Source organism: Gopherus evgoodei, chromosome 17, assembly GCF_007399415.2.
Source record: "Gopherus evgoodei ecotype Sinaloan lineage chromosome 17, rGopEvg1_v1.p, whole genome shotgun sequence".
NCBI classification, from domain to species: Eukaryota; Metazoa; Chordata; order Testudines; family Testudinidae; genus Gopherus; species Gopherus evgoodei.
The window spans coordinates 23,319,249-23,339,505 of NC_044338.1; the positions used below are offsets into that span (position 1 = coordinate 23,319,249).

The 20,257-nt window shown below is 50.4% G+C and overlaps 1 protein-coding gene across 1 annotated transcript; it reads right to left on the reverse strand.

Moving 5' to 3' along the window:
- Positions 1 to 625: 625 nt before the first annotated feature.
- Positions 626 to 3,097, reverse strand: CLDN3 (claudin 3). The gene has a single exon (XM_030536549.1). It carries the CDS (start codon positions 2,147 to 2,149, stop codon positions 1,505 to 1,507), a length of 645 nt encoding a protein of 214 aa, XP_030392409.1. The 5' UTR covers positions 2,150 to 3,097; the 3' UTR covers positions 626 to 1,504.
- Between the last annotated feature and the right edge of the window lie 17,160 nt (positions 3,098 to 20,257).

Below are 20,257 nucleotides of genomic sequence, written 5' to 3' on the forward strand. Positions count from 1 at the left end.
AAGCTCGAGCCAGGGCTGCAGCCTGCAGCCAGAGGAGGGAAAGCTGATTTCTAGCACATTGCTTCATACGCCGGAGAAGGACATGCCACTCAGCTGTTACTGGAACTGGACAATTTTATTGAAAAATGTAACTCGATACAAAGCAGTGGAAGCATGACTGTCTAAGCATGTAACAGGGCACAGCCTGTCCAGCGCGGGCAGGTGGGTGCTCAGAGAGACGATCACCCTGCACATCCCCGCCCCAGTGTCTGCTGGCCTGCTTTCCCACCATGGCAAGGGAGGGCTGTTCATTCCCTGCATTCCCACAGAAGCCACCTCAGGGCCCCCAGAAGCATCAACTGTTCCATGAGGCCAAGAGATCAGCTACTGTTCCATGGCCTAGGATAAGTCCCAGCAGCTCAGGCGGGTGTTAGGAGGCAGCATGTCCCAGCAATAGCTTCCTTCACAAATCAAATCATGGTGAAAAATCTCTCCTAGATACAATAAAACCACTTGTATTTACACAGCCATCAAACCCGCAGATGGGCGCACCCAGCTCAGTATTGACCCAGAGCGCTTCACTGGCAGAAGGGTCTCCCCATCCCCCAGCCCCACTCCCTGCCCAGGACCCTCCCCACACCTCTGCCAGATTTCAGCCCACATTGCCATGCACCACCCCCATTCTCCAGCCTTGGCTTAGACTACAAAGATACGGCTTGTTTAGCCCTCTCCTTGGTGAGTAGGTGAGCGCCTGGCACCTGCCCTGCATGTTCCCCACCTCTCCCACAGGCCAGCGCAGAGCAGTGGGGCGTAAGTCAGAGATGACTCGCAAGAGAGCTCAGAGCCCTTTGGGGGCAGGGCATGGAGCCCACTGCCCTCCTCTGCTCTCTCTGCCCTCTCCCAACTCTGCTCTGAACGATGTGTCTCCCCTCTGCTCTATCCCTCGCAGAAAGGACAGCCGTGCCTCAGAGAAAACTCCTGGGAGGTAGGGAAAAGGAGGGGGTCCTAACACCCAGGACATAGCCAGTGCCAGCTGGGAGAGGCTGCTGGCACATTCAGCACAAATACCTCTTCACCCTAAGTTACCCTTCTGCTCCTCCCTGCCCTGGGGCCTGACTCTCAGGCAGAGTGTTTGCCAGGGTGCCAGCTGGAGGAATCTGTTGGGTTGAAGGAGGAACGGAGCCCAGTGGGGTTTCTCCAGCCAGTGGGGATGAGGGTGTCTCAGAGCTGGGGTGTAATAGATCAAAGACAAAGTATCTACAAATAGAAATGAGAGTCTTATCAGGGTCTTGCTTCCCCTCGCCAGCAGCCCTGAAGGAGATGGAGCAGTTCCTCCTCCACCCAGCCCTTGGAATGACAATCAGTCTGGTGAGCAGCCAGCCAACCATTGTCCTTGGGGCAGCAAGGAGTGGCCATGTTCCCCAGGGGTCCTAAGGGCTACAAAGAGCAGCGGGGGAGGCAGTGAAGTCAGGAGCAGTCTGATGAATGGATCAGGGCAGGCAGGAGGGGTGCTGCGATGCCTTCCTCACACGTAGTTCCTCTTGTCGTAGCTGGGCCCGGTGGATCGGGGAGCAGAGTAAGCCACCTTGCCTACAATGTATTTCTCATCCTTGGGGGGGCAAGAGCAGCAGAGCAGAGCCCCCCCAAACAGCTGCAGTGCTGCAGCTGCCCAGCCTATGTAGAGGGAGGCTCCCAGTTCCCGCTTCTGTGACTCTAACACCACAGGATTGTAGAAGTCGCGGATGATGGTGTTGGCTGACCAGCACACAGGGATGAGGGTCATGATCCCAGACAGCAAGAAGATCACCCCAGACACAATGGTGATCTTGGCCTTGGTGGTCTCATCTTCCACGCACCTGGTGCACTGCGCTCCGATGAGGGCAACCATGAGCCCCAGGATGGCCAGCACAATGGCGATCACCACCAGGGCGCGAGCAGCCTGCAGGTCCTGGGGCAGTGCCAGCATGGAGTCGTAGACCTTGCACTGCATCTGGCCCGTGCTCTGCACCACACAGTTCATCCACAGCCCCTCCCAGATGATCTGGGCTGTCACGATGTTGTTCCCGATGAAGGCCGTCACCCTCCACATGGGCAGTGCACAGCACAGGATGGCGCCCACCCAGCCCACCACCGACAGGGCCACCCCACCGATCTCCAGCCCCATCGACATGTTGCCACGCCCTAGGTACTTTCAAGGCAATGGCAGAAAGAGAGCGGGACTCCTTAGCTGGCAGCACCTGCGGGCACCTGTCGCTGTCTGTGTAAGCTCCAGAGGATCCGCTCACTCCTGAGTGCACCTGTGTCGGTGGCTGCCTTATATGAGTGAGTGGAGCCAGGGCTGGGCTGCATTACCTCAGTGCTGCTCACTCACGCAGGGGTGGGGTTTCACCATCGGACTCTTTCCCTTTCGCTGACTCCTCTGCCACCACCTCAGCCCCACTCCCCCTTTGTTTATGGAGATGGCATTGATGAGAGAGGAGAATGGGGGAGGAGGCAGGAGGTGGAGCCAGAACCCTTCCCCGCTGGGCCCTGAGTTCCAGCCTGCTGTTTTCATGGCCATCCCTGGTGACAGATGCTCGCTGGGCTGGTGCCAGGCAGACACAGTGCTAGGGATTAGGAGAAAGACTGGAGTGGATTCCTGTGCTCCCTGGAAAGGGCCACCTGGGGGTGTCACCTCAGACTCCAGGGAGGACGCAGCAGACCCTGTAAAGGGCAGGAATAGGACACTCTGGTTTTAGTAGCTGCTCCTGTTCCAGGGTCAGAGTGGAGGCCATGAACTCAATGCTGTGTCCAGACTGGTGAGGCCCACGGACGCATGCCCGAGCGTCCACTCCTCAGGCTCCAGGTGGCGACATGCAGCGGGAAAGCCACCGGCACCAAACCATCAGCCTGCACACCTGCCAGCGCCGACTGTCACAGACACACGCAATCAGTATCCAGGCAGCAAAGCCCTGCCTCAAGGAGCCAGCCCTGGTGCAGTGGCCTCCTCCTGCTCTGTTGGTGTGGGCAGTGGTCCCAAAGGCCTGGGAGAACACACCAGCCCCATCCCACCGGGCTGAGCAAAGTCATGGATCTCCTTGCCTCTGGACAAGGGAGGAATTCTCTATTCTCTACCCCATCCACTTTCCCCTTCTCCTCCGGACTGGAAAATGTGAAAGGAAAAAAAAGCGAGATTGGGAGGGCGGGCTGGGGTGAGCGGATTTTAGGTGGGAAAGACCTGCTGGGCTGGAGACAGATGGAGATTATTTCCCTGTTCTTCCCCTTTGGAAATCTCTCCATCCTCCCTCAGGCACAGCTAGGGGAGCTGCTCTCCACAAAGGGGACCAGTCTTCTATCCTACAGCCCAGGCTGAGTCCTTAATGTGCCTGTTTCTCCAAACATACCAACCAATTAACACCCCTGCCCCCCCCCCGCACTAATACCTGCTGCCTCCCTGCTGCCCCAGCCAATGTGTATAACCGACCACGAGCTCCTCTCTCGAGGGCGTGGGGGGGCACTGGCGAGGATTCTGGCCATGAGCCCTGTCCTTCACTTGCGTGGGGGCTAGCATTCAGATGTGCCAGTTCAAAGCTTCTTTCTCCACAGGACAATGGATCTCAAACCAGGATCACTCTGCAGCACAGGGCAGGACTGCCTGTTAACCAGGAGCATGAGAGAGAGCGGGGTGAACTGCACAAGAGCTGGAAACACAAAAGACAACCTGGCTGCATGTTAGCATGTAAACGGGAAGGCTACGTGGGCGGGATGCCCCCACAGCAGGTAAAAGCACAGGATGACTCAGAGTCGGCCAGGCTCATGGGTTAGCAGTAGGAGGATGGGGCAAATGCCTGTCAATTGGTTCAGGGTGGGGATCTAGCAGCAGCTCTTTTGCTATGAGTAACCTCATCCCACCACGGCAACCTCACTTCTGAAGTGCTAACACATCACTGGATTCTCAGCAGAGCTGGAGCCAGGCACTTTAATGTGGACTAACTCAAGTTGACCTGCAACAAATGTCAAGTGGATGCCAGTCCTCAGCATTTACAGCATTGAGACAGGCCCTTATGACTGCTCCTGTCTAAGCCACCCATGTTTCAAAGCCCTTGTCATAATGGACACAGCTGTCAGCTCTGGATCATAGAATCATAGAATCTCAGGGTTGGAAGGAACCTCAGGAGATTATCGAGTTCCACCCCCTGCTCAAAGCAGGACCAACCCCAACTAAATCATCCCAGCCAGGGCTTTGTCAAACCTGACCTTAAAAACCTCTAAGGAAGGAGATTCCACCACCTCTTTAGGGAACCCATTCCAGTGTTCACCACCCTCCTAGTGAAATAGTGTTTCCTAATATCCAACCTAAACTTCCCCACTGCAACTTGAGACCATTACTCCTTGTTCTGTCATCTGCTACCACTGAGAACAGTCTAGATTCATCCTCTTTGGAACCCCCTTTCAGGTAGTTGAAAGCAGCTATCAAATCCCCCCTCATTCTTCTCTTCTGCAGACTAAACAATCCCAGTTCCCTCAGCCCCTCCTCATAAGTCATGTGCTCCAGCCCCCTAATCATTTTTGTTGCCCTCTGCTGGACTCTCTCCAATTTTTCCACATCCTTCTTGTAGTGTGGGGCCCAAAACTGGACACAGTACTCCAGATGAGGCCTCACCAATGTCGAACAGAGGGGAACGAACACGTCCCCCGATCTGCTGGCAATGCCCCTACTTATACAGCCCAAAATGCTGTTAGCCTTCTTGGCAACAAGGGCATGCTGTTGACTCATATCCAGAGTCTCATCCACTGTAACCCCTAGGTCCTTTTCTGCAGAACTGCTGCATAGCCACTCAAGGAATAACACATCCACTGCTTTCCGTTCATCCACAGAACCAGTTATCTCATCACAGAAGGCAATTAGGTTAGTCAGGCATGACTTGGCCTTGGTGAATCCACAAAGAGTGCTAAGCATTGCCACGCTGAATTGTAGGTGCCTTGAAAATCCCTGGAACACACTGCCATCCACTCAGCCTGCATCCCCCGCCCAGGCTTCCTGTATAACACATGGAGAGAGAGGGACAAAAGCCACAAAAGCATGCTAGGTGGGGATAGCCAATGGGGGAGGTGTATCCTAAGCCACAGCCCTTTCTCAGAGGTGGTGCCTAAGTCCAGGCTACAGTGACCAAATGTCCTGATTTTATAGGGACAGTCCTGATTTTAGGGACTTTTTCTTATATAGGCACCTATTAACCCCCATCCCGTGTCCTGATTTTTTTACACTTGCTATCTGGTCACTCTAGTCTGGGCTGCAGGGAGGTTACTGGTCCCTGAACAGGGATGTGCAGCCCAAGGGGTTCCTTATGAGAATGAGACAGGAACCTGCCTCACTCCCCACAAAACAGCCAGAGGAGGAGGTGGTGCCACTGCCACCTTACAGCTTTTGGCCCAGGGGTCAGTGCACTGGCCTGTGATGTGGGTGACTCAGGTTCAATACCCCCTCTGCTAGAAGGGGGAAAGGGATTTGAACAGGAGTCTCAGGGGATGGGGATTGGAAGAACTGAAAAACACATGAACAAACACCTTAGGTTTGAATGAAATAAGATGGCTCAATTAAGTGTACTCACATTTAAAAAAAAAAAAGTTCAGAAATGCTGCAGAAACTGGAAAAGGTTTAAACAAGAATTTGATTAATTTTTGAGGACACTGGGAACTGCTCATTAGGAAGATGAACAAAAGATTGTCATCTTTTGGAGTATTGCAGGTACTGAAGCAATTTCGTTACATAATTCATTTCAGCTTAACGTTAGGGAACAAGCTAGCCATGAGTTTTTCTTTAAAAAAATGCTGTTTACCAGAAAGAAATGAAACATTTGAAAGATTTCAGTTCCACTAGAGAAATCAAATGGAGGAAGAGACTTCTGAATAATTTTAACAGATGTAAAGATAAGAAGTCGGACATGTAATTTCCAGGGTCAATCTGAGTCAATGATAGGAAATCAAATTGTGATGCCCATCAAAATATCAGTGTTAAAAAAAAGACTGTTAGAAGAGCCAGATCTAAATCTGGAAAAAGCAGTGAGAATTTGCCAAACTGATAAACTTAATCAACACTGATTGCACCTTTTAGAAAGAAAACAGACTGATGTGAATATAGACTTAATAAGGAAAAGGAAAGAACAAGACTATGGAGAAAAACTGAGTGAAAGTCTTAAAGGTAAAACATCTGAACATATGAAAAAATGTTCTAGATGTGGAAGGAAGCACCAATGTAAACAATGTCCAGCATATGGTCAAACCTGTCATATATGCAAGAAACAGAATCATTCTTCAAACGTTTGTAAATGGAGAAGTCTGGAAAAACTCAGAAGAAATACATTTCATTCAAAATTCCCAAATAAGGAATACAGAGCTGATATTACATATGCAGAAAGTTTGTTTCTGGTTATTTTGAAACAGAGTCACTCTGTAACTACAAGGAAGATTGGACAGTTACTCTGTCTATTGATGGAATATTTATTTCATATGTAATAGATAGAGGTGCACAAGCTAATGTAATGTCAGAAGAAGTTATAAAATATCTAAAAGTAAAACTTGTAGTTAGAAATACATATTAATTTACAATCTTATAGTACTAAAAAATTCCTGCTATGGGTATTTGTGAATTACAGGTCATAGTTAAAGATAATTTAGAAAACATAAGATTTGTAGTAGTTAAGTTTCTACTTCAGGTTTAGAAACATATCTAGCACTAAATCTATTTGGTAAAATTCAGACTGTTCAGGGTTCTGAAACACTGGAACTAGAACATCAATTTACAGAGTTATTCCCTGGCATTGGTGACTTGGATACAATGTATAAAATAGAGTTAAATGAAACAAAGAAACCAGTTATACAGGCAACTAGAAAAATATTATTCACTTGAAGAGACAGGGTACAAAAGGAAGAGGAAATGATAGTTAATTTAGATATAATTAAAACAGTGGGAGAGCCCACTGAATGGGTGAATCCATTAGTAACAGAAAAAAAATGGATTCTTACCTTTATGCTTAGACCCAAAAGCCTTAAATGAGTATGTTAAAAGGAAACATTTAAAATACTTACCAGAGAAGAAATATTTGGACAAATGTCAGGAGCTGTCACAGAGTGCAGGGGAGTCCAGTCCTGCACCCCTCTTCCTGGTACTCACAGTGACTCTCAGCCAGCCAGTAAAACAGAAGGTTTATTGGACAACAGGATTGCAGGTTACAGCAGAGCCTGGAGGCCCAGCCAGGACCCCCCAGTCGAGTCCTTCTCGGGGTTCACGGCGCTTGGATCCCAGCATAGGATTCCCTGAATTCCCATCACCCAGCCCAAAACTGAAACTGAACTGCCCCTCCTCCAGCCAGCCAATTCCTTTGTCCAGCTTCCTGGGCTCAGGTGCTAACCCCCTCCCCGCTACCTGGCTCAGGTTACAGGCTTAAAAATCCTGTCCCTCACCTGAAGACATCCCCAGCTCTCCCATCCCCCATGCAGACAGTCCCTACTCCATCACATCTCTCCCCCCTTCGAGACTGAACTGAGCGGGGTCACTCTGCCCAGTGACCTGGGGAAGTTCAGGGCCCACTCTCCAGGACAATGCGTCCGCTATCAGGTTGGCACTTCCCTTCGCATGGACCACGTCCATGTCATAGTCCTGCAGGAGCAGGCTCCACCTCAGGAGCTTGGCATTGGCTCCTTTCATCTGGTGCAGCCAGGTCAGGGGAGAGTGGTCGGTGTACATGGTTGTTGCCGGCAGATAACTGCCTGAGGCCAAGCAACAGCGGGGGGGGGTCCGTCGCCTGGTGTGCCGCGCCAATAAACACACCAGGGTGGAGAAGCAAACCAAGTTTATTTGAGATCTCAAAGCGGTGCAGGGAGATTGACTCAAATCAAGCACACCTAAAACAAGCAGTCTGTTCCTTTATATCCATGAGAACTTTTCTCACTGACTAGCAATCCCCCGTTTCCCCTCCCTCCTCCTCCTTCCTCCCCCTGTAGCAATTCCGTAAGCGCAGGTGCATTAAGTAATCTTGGCCGCAGCAGCTCATTAGTAAGTTTTCCTTCTGCAAGTTATCTTGTCCTTCTGCTAAAGGTGCACAAGCTTCATTATTTCTGCTTTAGACCAGTTAGAACTGTTGCAACTGATAACGGCTGTTACACCTGGCCTTTTAGGTCGATTAAAGTTCAGACATGGAGGGACTCTTGTCTGCTGAGGCCTAAAACCAGGAAGGCTCCATACTCTTGTGGCCTTCCACCCTCCCGAGTTATGTAGGGTTATGCTTAGTGACACCAACATGGTGAAGTGTCAGCCAAAGAGATATGGCTCCAGTTTCTTAAGGGCCCACACCATGGCCAGGCATTCCTTCTCGATGGCCGTGTAGTTCTGCTCCCGGGGTAGCAACTCAGGTACACGATGGGGTGTCTCTCCCCCTTTTCATCCTCCTGCATTAACACTGCCCTCAGTCCCGTGTCTGAGGCATCAGTGAACACCATAAAGGGCTTATCACAGTCTGGGTTTTCCAGAACTGGGCCACTAACCAGAGCCTCCTTCAGTGCCCGGAGAGCCTGCTGGCACTGCTCGGTCCAGACCACCTTGTCTGGCTTCCCCTTCTTGCACATCTCAGTGAGGGGGCTGGCCATGGCGCTAAAGTGGGGCACGAACCTTCGATAGTACCCCGCCATCCCAATAAAGGCCTGGACCTGCTTTCTGGTTTGGGGACCGGGCCAGTCTCTGATCACCTCCACCTTGGCTGGTTCCAGCTTTAGGCAGCCGCTCCCCACCCGATGGCCCAGGTAAGATACTTCAGCCATCCTCACCTTGCACTTCTCAGCCTTTCCGGTTAACCCAGCCTTTCGGAGTCAGTTCAGCACTTGTTTAACCTGGAACACGTGGTTCTCCCAGGTCTGGCTAAAGACACAGATGTTGTCAATATACACAATGGCAAAACTCTACATCCCCATCAGTAGCTGGTCCACCAGGTGCTGGAAGGTGGCCGGTGCTCCCTTGAGGCTGAAAGGCAGGGTGAGAAACTCGTAGAGCCCCAGAGGGGTGATAAAGGCTGATTTCAGCCTGGCATCTGCGTCCAGTGGCACCTGCCAGTAGCCCTTTGTAAGATCCATAGTGGTGAGGTACCGAGCACCTCCAGCTTGTCTAGGAGCTCGTCAGGCCTGGGCATAGGGTAGGCATCAGATACGGTGATGGCATTGAGCTTTCGATAGTCCACAGAGAACCGGATCGACCCATCCCTTCTGGGGACCAGCACCACAGGCGAGGCCCAAGGGCTGGAAGACGGCTGGATCACCCCCAAAGCCAGCATGTCCCTGACCTCTCTTTCTAGGTCCTGGGCAGTTTTCCCGGTGACCCGAAAAGGGGAGCATCTTATAGGGGGATGTGATCCGGTCTCCACCTGGTGGACAGTCAAATTAGTGCGTTCAGGCTGGTTGGAAAACAACTATCGGTACAGATGCAGCACCCCTCTGATCTCAGCGTGCTGGGCCAAGGTCAGCTGATCAGAGAGGGGAATCGCCTCCAGGGGGGAACCAGCTTTTGTCCCAGAGAATAGATCCACTAAAGGGTCATTTCTCTGATCCTCCCAATGTCTACACAGGCCAACACCACATTCCCCCTGTCATAGTATGGCTTCATCATATTCACATGGTACACCCGGCGGTGATGAGCTCGGTTTGACAGCTCCACCACATAGTTTACCTCATTTAGTTGCTTGACAACCTTGAAAGGCCTTTCCCAGGCAGCCTGGAGTTTGTTTTTCCTCATGGGGATGAGAACCATCACCTGATCCCCGGTGGCGAAGGCACAGGCCCGCGCCGTGCGGTCATACCAGACCTTCTGCTTCCTCTGGGCTTGGGCTAGATTCTCCCTGGCCAGGCCCATGAGCTTGGCAAGTCTTTCCCGGAAGGTCAGGACATACTCCACCACCAACTCTCCATCGGGAGTCGCCTTCCCCTCCCGTTCGTCTCTCATCAGATCCAGGGGCCCCCTTACCCGCCTTCCATATAACAATTCGAAAGGCAAAAACCCAGTAGACTCCTGGGGTACCTCCCTGTACACGAACAGCAGGTGAGGTAAGTAGTTGTCCCAGTCCTGCGGGTGCTGGTTCATAAATGTTTTTAGCATCATCTTTAGCATCCCATTGAATCTTTCCACTAGCCCGTTGAACTGGGGATGATACGCTGAGACCCAGTTGTGCTGGACCCCACATTTCTCCCACAAGCACCGGAGCAGGGTCGACATGAAGTTGGACTCCTGGTCCATTAAGACTTCCTTGGGGAACCCCACCCGGCTGAAAATAGTCAGCAGCGCATCTGCCATGGTGTCTGCTTCGATAGAGGACAAGGCCACCACCTCGGGGTAGCGAGTGGCAAAATCTACCACCACCAGGATGTATTTCTTCCCCGACCGGGTCGCCCTGCTGAGAGGTCCCACTATGTCCATGGCCACCTTCTGGAAAGGTTCTTCTATGATGGGTAAAGTCCTCAAAGCCACTTTCCGCTTGTCCCGGGTCTTCCCCACCCTCTGGCAGGGGTCACAGGATTGGGAGTACTGTTGGACCTGGGTTATGACCCCAGGCCAGTAAAAGTTCTGTAGCAGCCTCTGCCTGGTGCGCCGGATTCCCTGGTGCCCTGCGAGAGGGATGTCATGGGCCAGGTACAGTAGCTTGTGGTGAAACTTGTGGGGAACCACCAGCTGTCTCCTGATCCCCCATGACTCTACTTCCCCTGGGGGAGCCCATTCTCGGTACAGGAACCCCTTCTCCCACAGGAACCTCTCCTTGCAACCTCTCCTCATGGACTGTACCGCACTGAGGTCGGCCAGGTCCCTTGGCCTCCACAAGGAGGGATCTTTCTGCAACTCGGCCTGGAACTCAGCAGCTGGGACAGGGACGGGGACCTGCTCTCTCTCATCGGCTGGGTCTGAGGCCGCAGCCTCTCTGAGCCGTGTCCCTGGGCGTTCCCTCCCCACCAGGTTAGGGTCCGGCGCCTTTGGCAGAGTACTTTCCCCGTTGTCAGGGAGCAGTGCCCTGTGCTGACTCTGACTACGGGTCATGACCAGAGCACCTTGGGCGTTACTTGGCCAGACCTCCAGGTCCCCCCCCCATTAACACTTCTGTGGGCAAATATGGGTGTACCCCCACGTCCTTGGGGCCCTCCTTGGCCCCCCACTTCAGGTGTACGCTCACCACGGGCACCTTGAATGGGGTCCCGCCCACGCCCATCAGGGTAAGGTAGGTGTTGGGCACCATCCGATCTGAGGCCACCACCTCGGGCTGGGCCAGCGTCACCTCTGTGCCCGTGTCCCAGTACCCAGTGACCTTCCTCCCATCTACCTCCAGGGAAACCAGGCACTCTCTCTGGAGGGGCAGCCCCACGCTCACCCTATAAACCAAAAACTCGGATCCTGGAGCATCCAGCCCCCCAGAGGAGCTGACCTGGGGCCCTCCTCCCTCCTTTGCAGGTGGTACGCGGCCAGCCCCCCTTTCCTGCGAACGCTGCCCCTCATCCGGCTGGGTCTCTACCAAGTTAACACGGTGTGGGGTCAGTCTGCTCAGTCTGTCCTTGAGTCTGGGGCACTGGGACCATATGTGGCCCCTCTGGCCACACTGATAGCAGCTCATGTCCCGTTGGTCCCCTTGAACCGATCGGTTGTCCCTGACGCTGGGCGTTCCCCTTGGGAGGGGGTTCTCCCTATTCCCCCTTTGGGAGGTCCCAGGATGACTCTCTCTCTGCGTCGCGGTGGGCCTGTTCCTTTGAGACTCCCCCCTGCCACTCCCCGACCGGCTCTTCACAAACTCATCAGCCAGCTGCCCTGCATGTCGCGGGTTCTCTGGCTTTTGGTCCCTCAACCACAGCCTCAGGTCGGATGGGCACTGCTCATACAGTTGCTCCAGTACCAGTAGTTTAACCAGGTCCCCCTTCATCTGGGCCCCATCTGCCCACTTGCTGGCGTATCCCTCCATGCGGACGACTAGCTGCAGATATGAGAACTCAGGGGGTTTGTCCTGACTCCAGAACCTTTCCCGGTACATCTCAGGAGTCAGCCCAAATTTGCGCAGCAGGGCCTGCTTGAATAGTTCGTAGTTTCCTTTCTCCTCCTCTCCCAGCTGGCGGTACAATGCCACGGCCTTGGGGTCCAGTAAGGGGGTGAGAACCCGGAGCCTGTCTGCTGGAGCTACCTGGTGCAGCTCGCAGGCCATCTCAAAGGCCTCCAGGAAGTCATCCATGTCCTCCCCCTCCTTACGCTGGGCCAGGATGCACTTATCAAAGCTCCGCACAGTCCTGGGACCCCCCTCACCCATCGCAGCTGGGGGCCCGCTGCCCCTCAGCCTCACCAGCTCCAGCTCATGATGACACTGTTGCGCTTTCTCCTCCAGTTCATGCTGTCTTTGTCTCTCCTCATGTTCCCTCTGTCTCGCTTCACGTTCCCTCTGTCTCTCTTTCTCCTCCTGGTCATGTTCTCTCTGTCTCTCATGATCCTCCAGCTCTCTCAGTTTAGCTCTCTCTCCCATACCAACCACTTGCGCTCCACGGATGCTGAGCGCCGCCGGGACGATCCCCTGCTGGGGGGGGGTGAGCTTCGCCGGGAGGATCCCCTGCTGGCCGGGGGGGTCACGGTGCCCTCGGTAGCCACTGGGCTCCTCCCCGCCCTTCCCCTAGGCCTAGGAAGGGGGGGTCTCAGGAAGCCCTCGTCCGCCGGCTGACCACTCCCAGCTGGGACAGACACTGGTGCCTGCGCTGCATCTGCCAGGCTGCTTCCCTCAGAGACAGGGATCAGTTCATTCAAGTGATCTCCCTCCTCCAGCTGGGCAATCAGCTGGTCTTTGGTGAGCCTCCCTCTGCGCAGCCCCCTCTGCTTGCACAGCTCCACCAGGTCGCACTTGCGCCGCTGTGCATACATCTTCCTGCTGACCACTCACAGGCCTGGGTGCTCGCCGCTCCCCACGGTTTCCAGGGAGATCCCCTAGTGCACCAGCCCTTCTCGAGATCACCACCTCTCTGCCAGAGTCAAGCTGCAGACTCCTCCGCCCCTGGGACCACTCGCTGCAATCCCCCGGGGGACCCTGTTACTGCAAAGTCCTTCTCACTGGGCACATGCTCCCAGGGGTTAATCACCCCTGAAGTCGTCCCTTCGTTTTACTGCTCCCCAGTCACTTACTGCAGGAAGCGCTGTCCACGGGGTGCGGTATATCCCACCGCTCCCACCAGTTTTCACGGAGTGTGGGGGAGTCCGGTCCTGCACCCCTCTTCCTGGGACTCACAGTGACTCTCAGCCAGCCAGTAAAACAGAAGGTTTATTGGACAACAGGAATGCAGGTTACAGCAGGACCCCCCAATCGAGTCCTTTTCGGGGTTCAGGGTGCTTGGATCCCAGCATAGGATCCCCTGAATTCTCATCACCCAGCCTAAAACCGAAACTGAACTGCCCCTCCTCCAGCCGGCTGATTCCTTTTTCCAGCTTCCCGGGCCAAGGTGCTAACCTCCTCCCCCCTACCTGGCTCAGGTTACAGGCTTAAAAATCCTGTCTCTCACCTAAAAAAAAATCCTGTCCCTCACCTAAAGACATCCCCAGCTCTCCCATCCCCCACACAGACAGACCCTACTCCATCACAGGAGCAAAATACTTTTCTTCCTTCAATGCTTTGAATGGATTTTGGCAAATAGCGTTAGAGCAGGAAAGTCAATTGCTATGTACATTTAACACAGCTACTGGTTTAAAAGATTACCTTTTGGATTATGCTCAGTTCCAGGGGCATTTCACAGAGCAATACAAAAGAGTTTTGAAGCTATAGAGGGCAGCACATGTACACAGATGCTCTAATAATATGGGGAAGAACTTTTAACAGCATGATACAAGATTAACTCAAGCAATATCTGGAGCAAAAGAAGCAGGACTGAAACTTCAATGTAAATGTAGAGTGCAAGAATGAATGTTTCTAGGAAAAAAGCTGCCCAGTCAGGGATTACAGACTAATCCACGCTAAATACAAGCCACTGATAATATTGCTTACCCAGAAGAGAAGGAGTTGGTCATTACGGGATTTTGGGGGTATGGCTAATTTGGTAGGAAAACACATACCTAACCTAGCAGAAAAAACATCAAATACAAGGGCTTTACTTTGTAAAACTAATCAGTGGAAATGGGACACACAACATCAACAGTAATTTAGGCAGTTTAAGCAACTTAATAAAAACAGCTCCAGTATTCAAATGATTTGATAGTAGCAGACTTACAAAATTGCCTTCAGATGCATCCAAACAAGGCCTAGGAGCAGTTCTGTTGCAGAAGTGTGGTGATCTATGGAAACTAGTTGCTTATGCATCCAGCGCAATGTCAAACCGGAATGTCAGTTAGAGAAAGAGGCTCAGACAGAGGAGGAGGTTTGGCATTGGTTTTTGCATACCAAAAATGTCACATATGGTAGATCAGTACGGGCAGAAACAGATCATAAACCATCAGTTCATATTTTAAAAAGGAACATGACAGACAGATCTCCTCAGATACAAAGATTATATTTTCAATTGTATTTATATTATTTAAAATTAGAAAGTCAGCCAGGCAAATTATTAATTCTTGCTGATACTCTTTCTAAAGCTTATGATGTAACCAACGTAATGGAAGAAAGAGATGTGGTACATATAGTTGTACTTAAAATATTTCCTATGTCAGAAAGTGTATGAGAAGAAATTGAACAAGCAACTACACTGGATGACTATAAAGGTTTATTACATCTATTGAAAAAGGATACAATAAAAAGATACCAGAGCCATATTATCAAATTATTCACAATTTATCAGTAATTGAAGACATTTTGTTTAAGAGTAATAGAGAGTAATTTCCTTAGGGCTAACAACAGAGATATTGAAACACATACATGAGGGACATTTAGGCACAGAAAAACGTAAACACTGCACAAGAGAGGTTTTGTATTGGCCACAAATGAACCCAAACATAAAGGATTACATAAAAGAATGTGACGTGTCCAAATGTAGAAATGCTCAGTCTAAACCACCTATGGCATTTCTTCAGGAAAACTTAAGACCTTGATCATAGGTTTAGATCTATTTTAATATAAAGGACGTGCATGTGGGATAATTCTTGATTGTTTTTCACATTTTCCTGAAATATCTATATTAGAAAACACATGAGCCAAACGGTCATGAATAAAACTAAATCAATTTTTGCAAGGCATGGCATTGCCGATATGATAATGACTGATAATGGACCTCAGTTTCACAGTCAAGAATTTACAAGTTTTGTCATAGCATATTATCACATTTCAAACATATTACATAGAATCATAGAAGATTAGGGTTGGAAGAGACCTCAGGAGGTCATCTAGTGCAACTCCCTGCTCAAAGCGGGACCAACCCCAACTAAATCATCCCAGCCAGGGCTTTGTCAAGCCAGGCCTTAAAAACCTCTAAGGAAGGAGATTTCACCACCTCCCCAGGAAACCCATTCCAGTGCTTCACCACTCTCTTAGTGAAATAGTTTTTCCTAATATCCAATCTGAACCTCCCCACTGCAACTTGAGACCATTGCTCCTTGTTCTGTCATCTGCCACCACTGATAACAGTCTAGCTCCATCATCTTTGGAATCCCCTTTCAGGTAGTTGAAAGCAGCCATCAAATCCCACCTCACTCTTCTCTTTTGCAGACTAAATAAGCCCAGTTCCCTCAGCCTCTTCTCGTACGTCATGTGCTCCAACCCCCTAATCATTTCCGTTGCCCTTTGCTGGACTCTCTCCAGTTTGTCCACATCCCTTCCATAGTGTGGGGACCAAAACTGGACACAATACTCCAGGTATGGCCTCACAAGTGCCAAATAGAGGGGAATAATCACTTCCCTCGATCTGCTGGCAATGCCTCTACTAATACAGCCCAATATGCCGTTGGCCTTCTTGGCAACAAGGGCACACTGCTGACTCATATTCAGCTTCTCATCCACTGTAACCCCTAGGTCCTTTTCTGCAGAACTGCTGCTTAGCCAGTTGGTCCCCAGCCTGTAGCAGTGAATGGGATTCTTCTTTCCTAAGTGCAGGACTTTGCACTTGTCCTTGTTGAACGTCATCAGATTTGTTTTGGCCCAATCCTCTAATTTGTCAATCCTCCAGCATAAGTACCTCTCCATCCAGTTTAGTGTCATCTGTGAACTTGCTGAGGGTGCAATTCACACCATCATCCAAATAATTAATAAAGACATTGAACAGAACCAGCCCTAGGACCGACCGCTGGAGCAGAGCGCTTGATATCGGCTGCCAACTAGACATCAAGCCAGTGACCACTACTTGTTGAGTCCGACAATCTATCCAGCTTTCTATCCATCTTATAGTCCATTCATCCAATCCATATTTCTTTAACTTGTTGGCAAGAATAATGTGGGAGACTGTATCAAAATCTTTGCTAAAGTCAAGATATACCATGTCCACTGTTTTCCCCATATCCACAGAGCCAGTTATCTCATCATAGAAGGCAAACAAGTTGGTCAGGCATGACTTGTCCTTGGTGAATCCATGTTGACTGTTCCTGATCATCTTCCTCTCCTCCAAGTTCTTCAAAATGGATTCCTTGCAATCCTTGGATGCACAAATAAGGGACCAATAGTCCTTCTAGCCCAGTATCCTGTCTCCTGACAGTGGCCAATGCCAGATGCTTCAATGGGAATTAACAGAATAGAACTGTTATCAAATGATCTATCCTGTCATCCAGTTCTAGCATCTAGCAGTCAGTGGTTTAGGGCCACCCAGAATAGGGGGTGGTGTCCCTGATCATCTTGGCTAATAGCAGTTGATGGACCTGTCCTCCAGGAACTTATGTAATTATTTTGTGAACCTCGTTATACTTTTCATTTTCATAACATCGCCAGGCAATGACTTGCACAGGTTAACTGTGCGTTGTGTGAAGAAATACTTCTTATTGTTTGTTTTAAAGCAGCTGCCTATTAATTTCACTGGGACCCCGGGTTTTCTCCACATCATGATTTTATAGACTTCTATCATATCCTAAGTTCCCTCTAAGCTGCACAGCCGGCTGGCTGCCAAGCAGGCTATCAAGTGCTGTGCACTTCAGGTGTTCCTCCCTGCCACTGCTGCGCTGCTCCTGCCTTCTGCCTTGGAGCCCTGGCCAGCTTCTCCCGGGAGCCTCTTGCTTGCCGTTCAGATCCAGGGAGATGTTGTTTTAGTTTTTTGACTGGTCGATGCATTTCATAATTTTTATTTCTCTCTTACGCTTACATTTAATACTTTGAGTAGTGAATTCTAAAATGCCTAACCTGTCCTGCTGGAGTAATTATCACCTATGGTAACTTTTAAAAAAAATATATCTAGGTTTTTTTGTTTCTACTGGTGGTGCAGATTCACACATTACCTTGATATGGTACACATAACAAAATTCATTCCACACATGGATGGAAAAAATTAGAGGGTACACTGATCATATCCCCAGTTTGCCGTCTCTTTTCCAAGCTGAACAGTTCCAGTCTTTTAAATGTCTCCTCATACAGAAGCTGTTCCATACCCTTAACCATTTGTGTTGCTCTTCTCTCTACCTTCCCATTTCTAATATAGCTTTTTTTGAGATGAGGGCAGCCAGAACCGCATGTGGTATTTAAGGGTATCTCAAGTAGGAGCAGAGAGGTGAATTTACCTCTGTATTTGAAACTGGTGCCAAAACTGCTGGAATCCTTGCGGTGTTTAGATGCTGCTTGTGATTATTAGAACTGGGAGCACTGGCTGCTAGGAGTCTGAAAGTACGGGAAACAGGAAGGAGGGGGGAGGAGTTGAGGAGGCTGAGTGAGAGTTACAGAGGGTGCAGCTGGAGCTTGGTACAGAGGTTTCCACTGTAAAAATAAAGTCTTAGTGAAGTTTGTTAGTACCTTGCCTGCTTGATACAATATTCTGGCAACAAGGATGGGATCTTCTGCCTCTGAACCCACCTGCACCCTTTCTGCAAAGCCCAGCAAGCCTTCAATTGCTTTTACTGTCTGGATCCATCTGTTTGAGACTTACCTGTTTGCAATCAGTGCTACAGCGATTTCTGAAGTAAGAAAGCATGCTCTGCTAATCCACTGCCTTGGAGCAGAAGGGCAGCGTATATTTTACACTTTTCCCCTTGCAAATGATAAATATGAGACTGCACTCACTGCATTAAAGAACTCTTGTGCCAAAAGTGAATGTAGTAGCTAATCACTACAGATTTCACCAGTGTGAGCAGAAACCAGGGCAGACTATAATGCAGTATGAAGAACATGAGTACTTGTGGCACCTTAGAGACTAACAAATTTATTTCAGCATAAGTTAAACCGATTTGCTGCACCCGTCCACACAACGAGGCCCTTTATATTGATATAAAGGGCTCTTTAAACCAGTTTCTGTACTCCTCCCCAACGAGGAGCTAAAATCGGTATTACCATATCGGATTAGGGTTACTGTGGCTGCAAATCGACGGTATTGGCCTCCGGGCAGTATCCCACAGTGCACCACTGTGACTGCTCTGGACAGCAATCTGAACTCGGAGGCAGTGGCCAGGTAGACAGGAAAAGCCCCACGAACTTTTGAATTGCATTTCCTGTTTGCCCAGCGTGGAGCTCTGATCAGCACGGGTGGTGATGCAGTCCCAAATCCAAAAAGACCTCCAGCATGGACAGTATGGGAGATACTGGATCTGATCGCTGTATGGGGAGACAAATCTGTTCTATCAGAGCTCCGTTACAGACGACGAAATGCCAAAGCATTTGAAAAAAATCTCCAGGCTATGATACAGTGTCCACAGCACAGTGCTGTGTGACAAGCGTAACGGAAAGCCAAAGAATCAAATGGACGCTCACGGAGGAAGGGAGGAGGGACTGAGGACTCCAGCTATCCCACAGTCCCCGCAGTCTCCGAAAAGCATTTGCATTCTTGGCTGAGCTCCCAATGCCTGTAGGGTCAAACACATTGTCCAGGGTGGTTCAGGGTATATCTCATCAATTTACTCCCCTCCCTCCTGTGAAAGAAAAGGGAAAAAAATCGTTTATTGACTTTTTTCAATGTCACTGTATGTCTACTGCATGCTGCTGGTAGATGTGGTGCTGGGGCACTGAACAGCAGCATCCTCTGCCCTCCCTTCCCCAGTGGCAGACGGTACAGTGCAGTAGGACTGGTAGCCGTCCTTGTCATCATCCCTTGAATGCTCCTGGCTGGCTTCAGGTGAGGTCAGCCAGGGGCGCCTGGGTAAAAATAGGAATGACTCCCGGTTATTCCCGGCAGATGGTACAGAACAGCTGGTAACTGTCCTCATCATAGCAACTGGGGGCTGAACTCCATCAGCCCCCCCTCCCGTTTCATGTCTAAAGAAAAGATTCTGTACTGCTTGGACTATCATAGCAGCGGGATGCTGGCCTCCTCTCCCCCCCACCGTTTAATGTCCTGCCTGGACTATCATAGCAGCTGGAGGCTGCCTCCCCCTCATTTTATCTCACTAAAAAGTCAGTGTTTCTTATTCCTGCATTCTTTATTTCTTCATCACACAAATGGGGGGACACTGCAATGGTAGCCCAGGAGGGTTAGGGGAGCAGGGAAGCAACGGGTGGGGTTATTGCAGGGGCACCTCGTAGAATGGCATGCAGCTCATCATTTCTGTGGGATCTGACACGGAGCAGCTGTGCTCTCTGGTACACTGGTTTTCTAGTACACTTGCCCCATGATCTAGGCAGGACTGACTCTATTTTTAGATACAACATAAAGGAGGGAATGACCTGGGGAGTCATTCCCATTTTTGTCTTTGCGCTCCCGGCCGACCTCAGCTACAGCCAGCCAGGAGCACCCATGACAGCAGCAGACAGTACAGAACAACTGATAACCGTCATCTCATTGCCAATTTACAATGGCACAGCAGACAGTTCAGAACAACAGGTAGCTGTCTCTGCTATCTTGCAAAGGCAAATGAATGCTGCTGTGTAGCGCTGCAGTACCGCCCCTGTCAGCGGCATCCAGTACACATACGGTGACAGTGACAAAAGGCAAACGGGCTCCATGGTTGCCATGCTATGGCTTCTGCCAGGGCAATCCAGGGAAAAAGAGCGTGAAATGATTATCTGCCGTTGCTTTCACGGAGAAAGGAATGAGTGACGACATTTACCCAGAATCACCCACGACACTGTTTTTGCACCATCATGCATTGGGATCTCAACCCAGAATTCCAATGGGCGGGGGAGACTGCGGGAACTATGGGATAGCTACCCACAGTGCAACGCTCCGGAAATTGATGCTAGCTTCGGTACATGGATGCACACCGCCA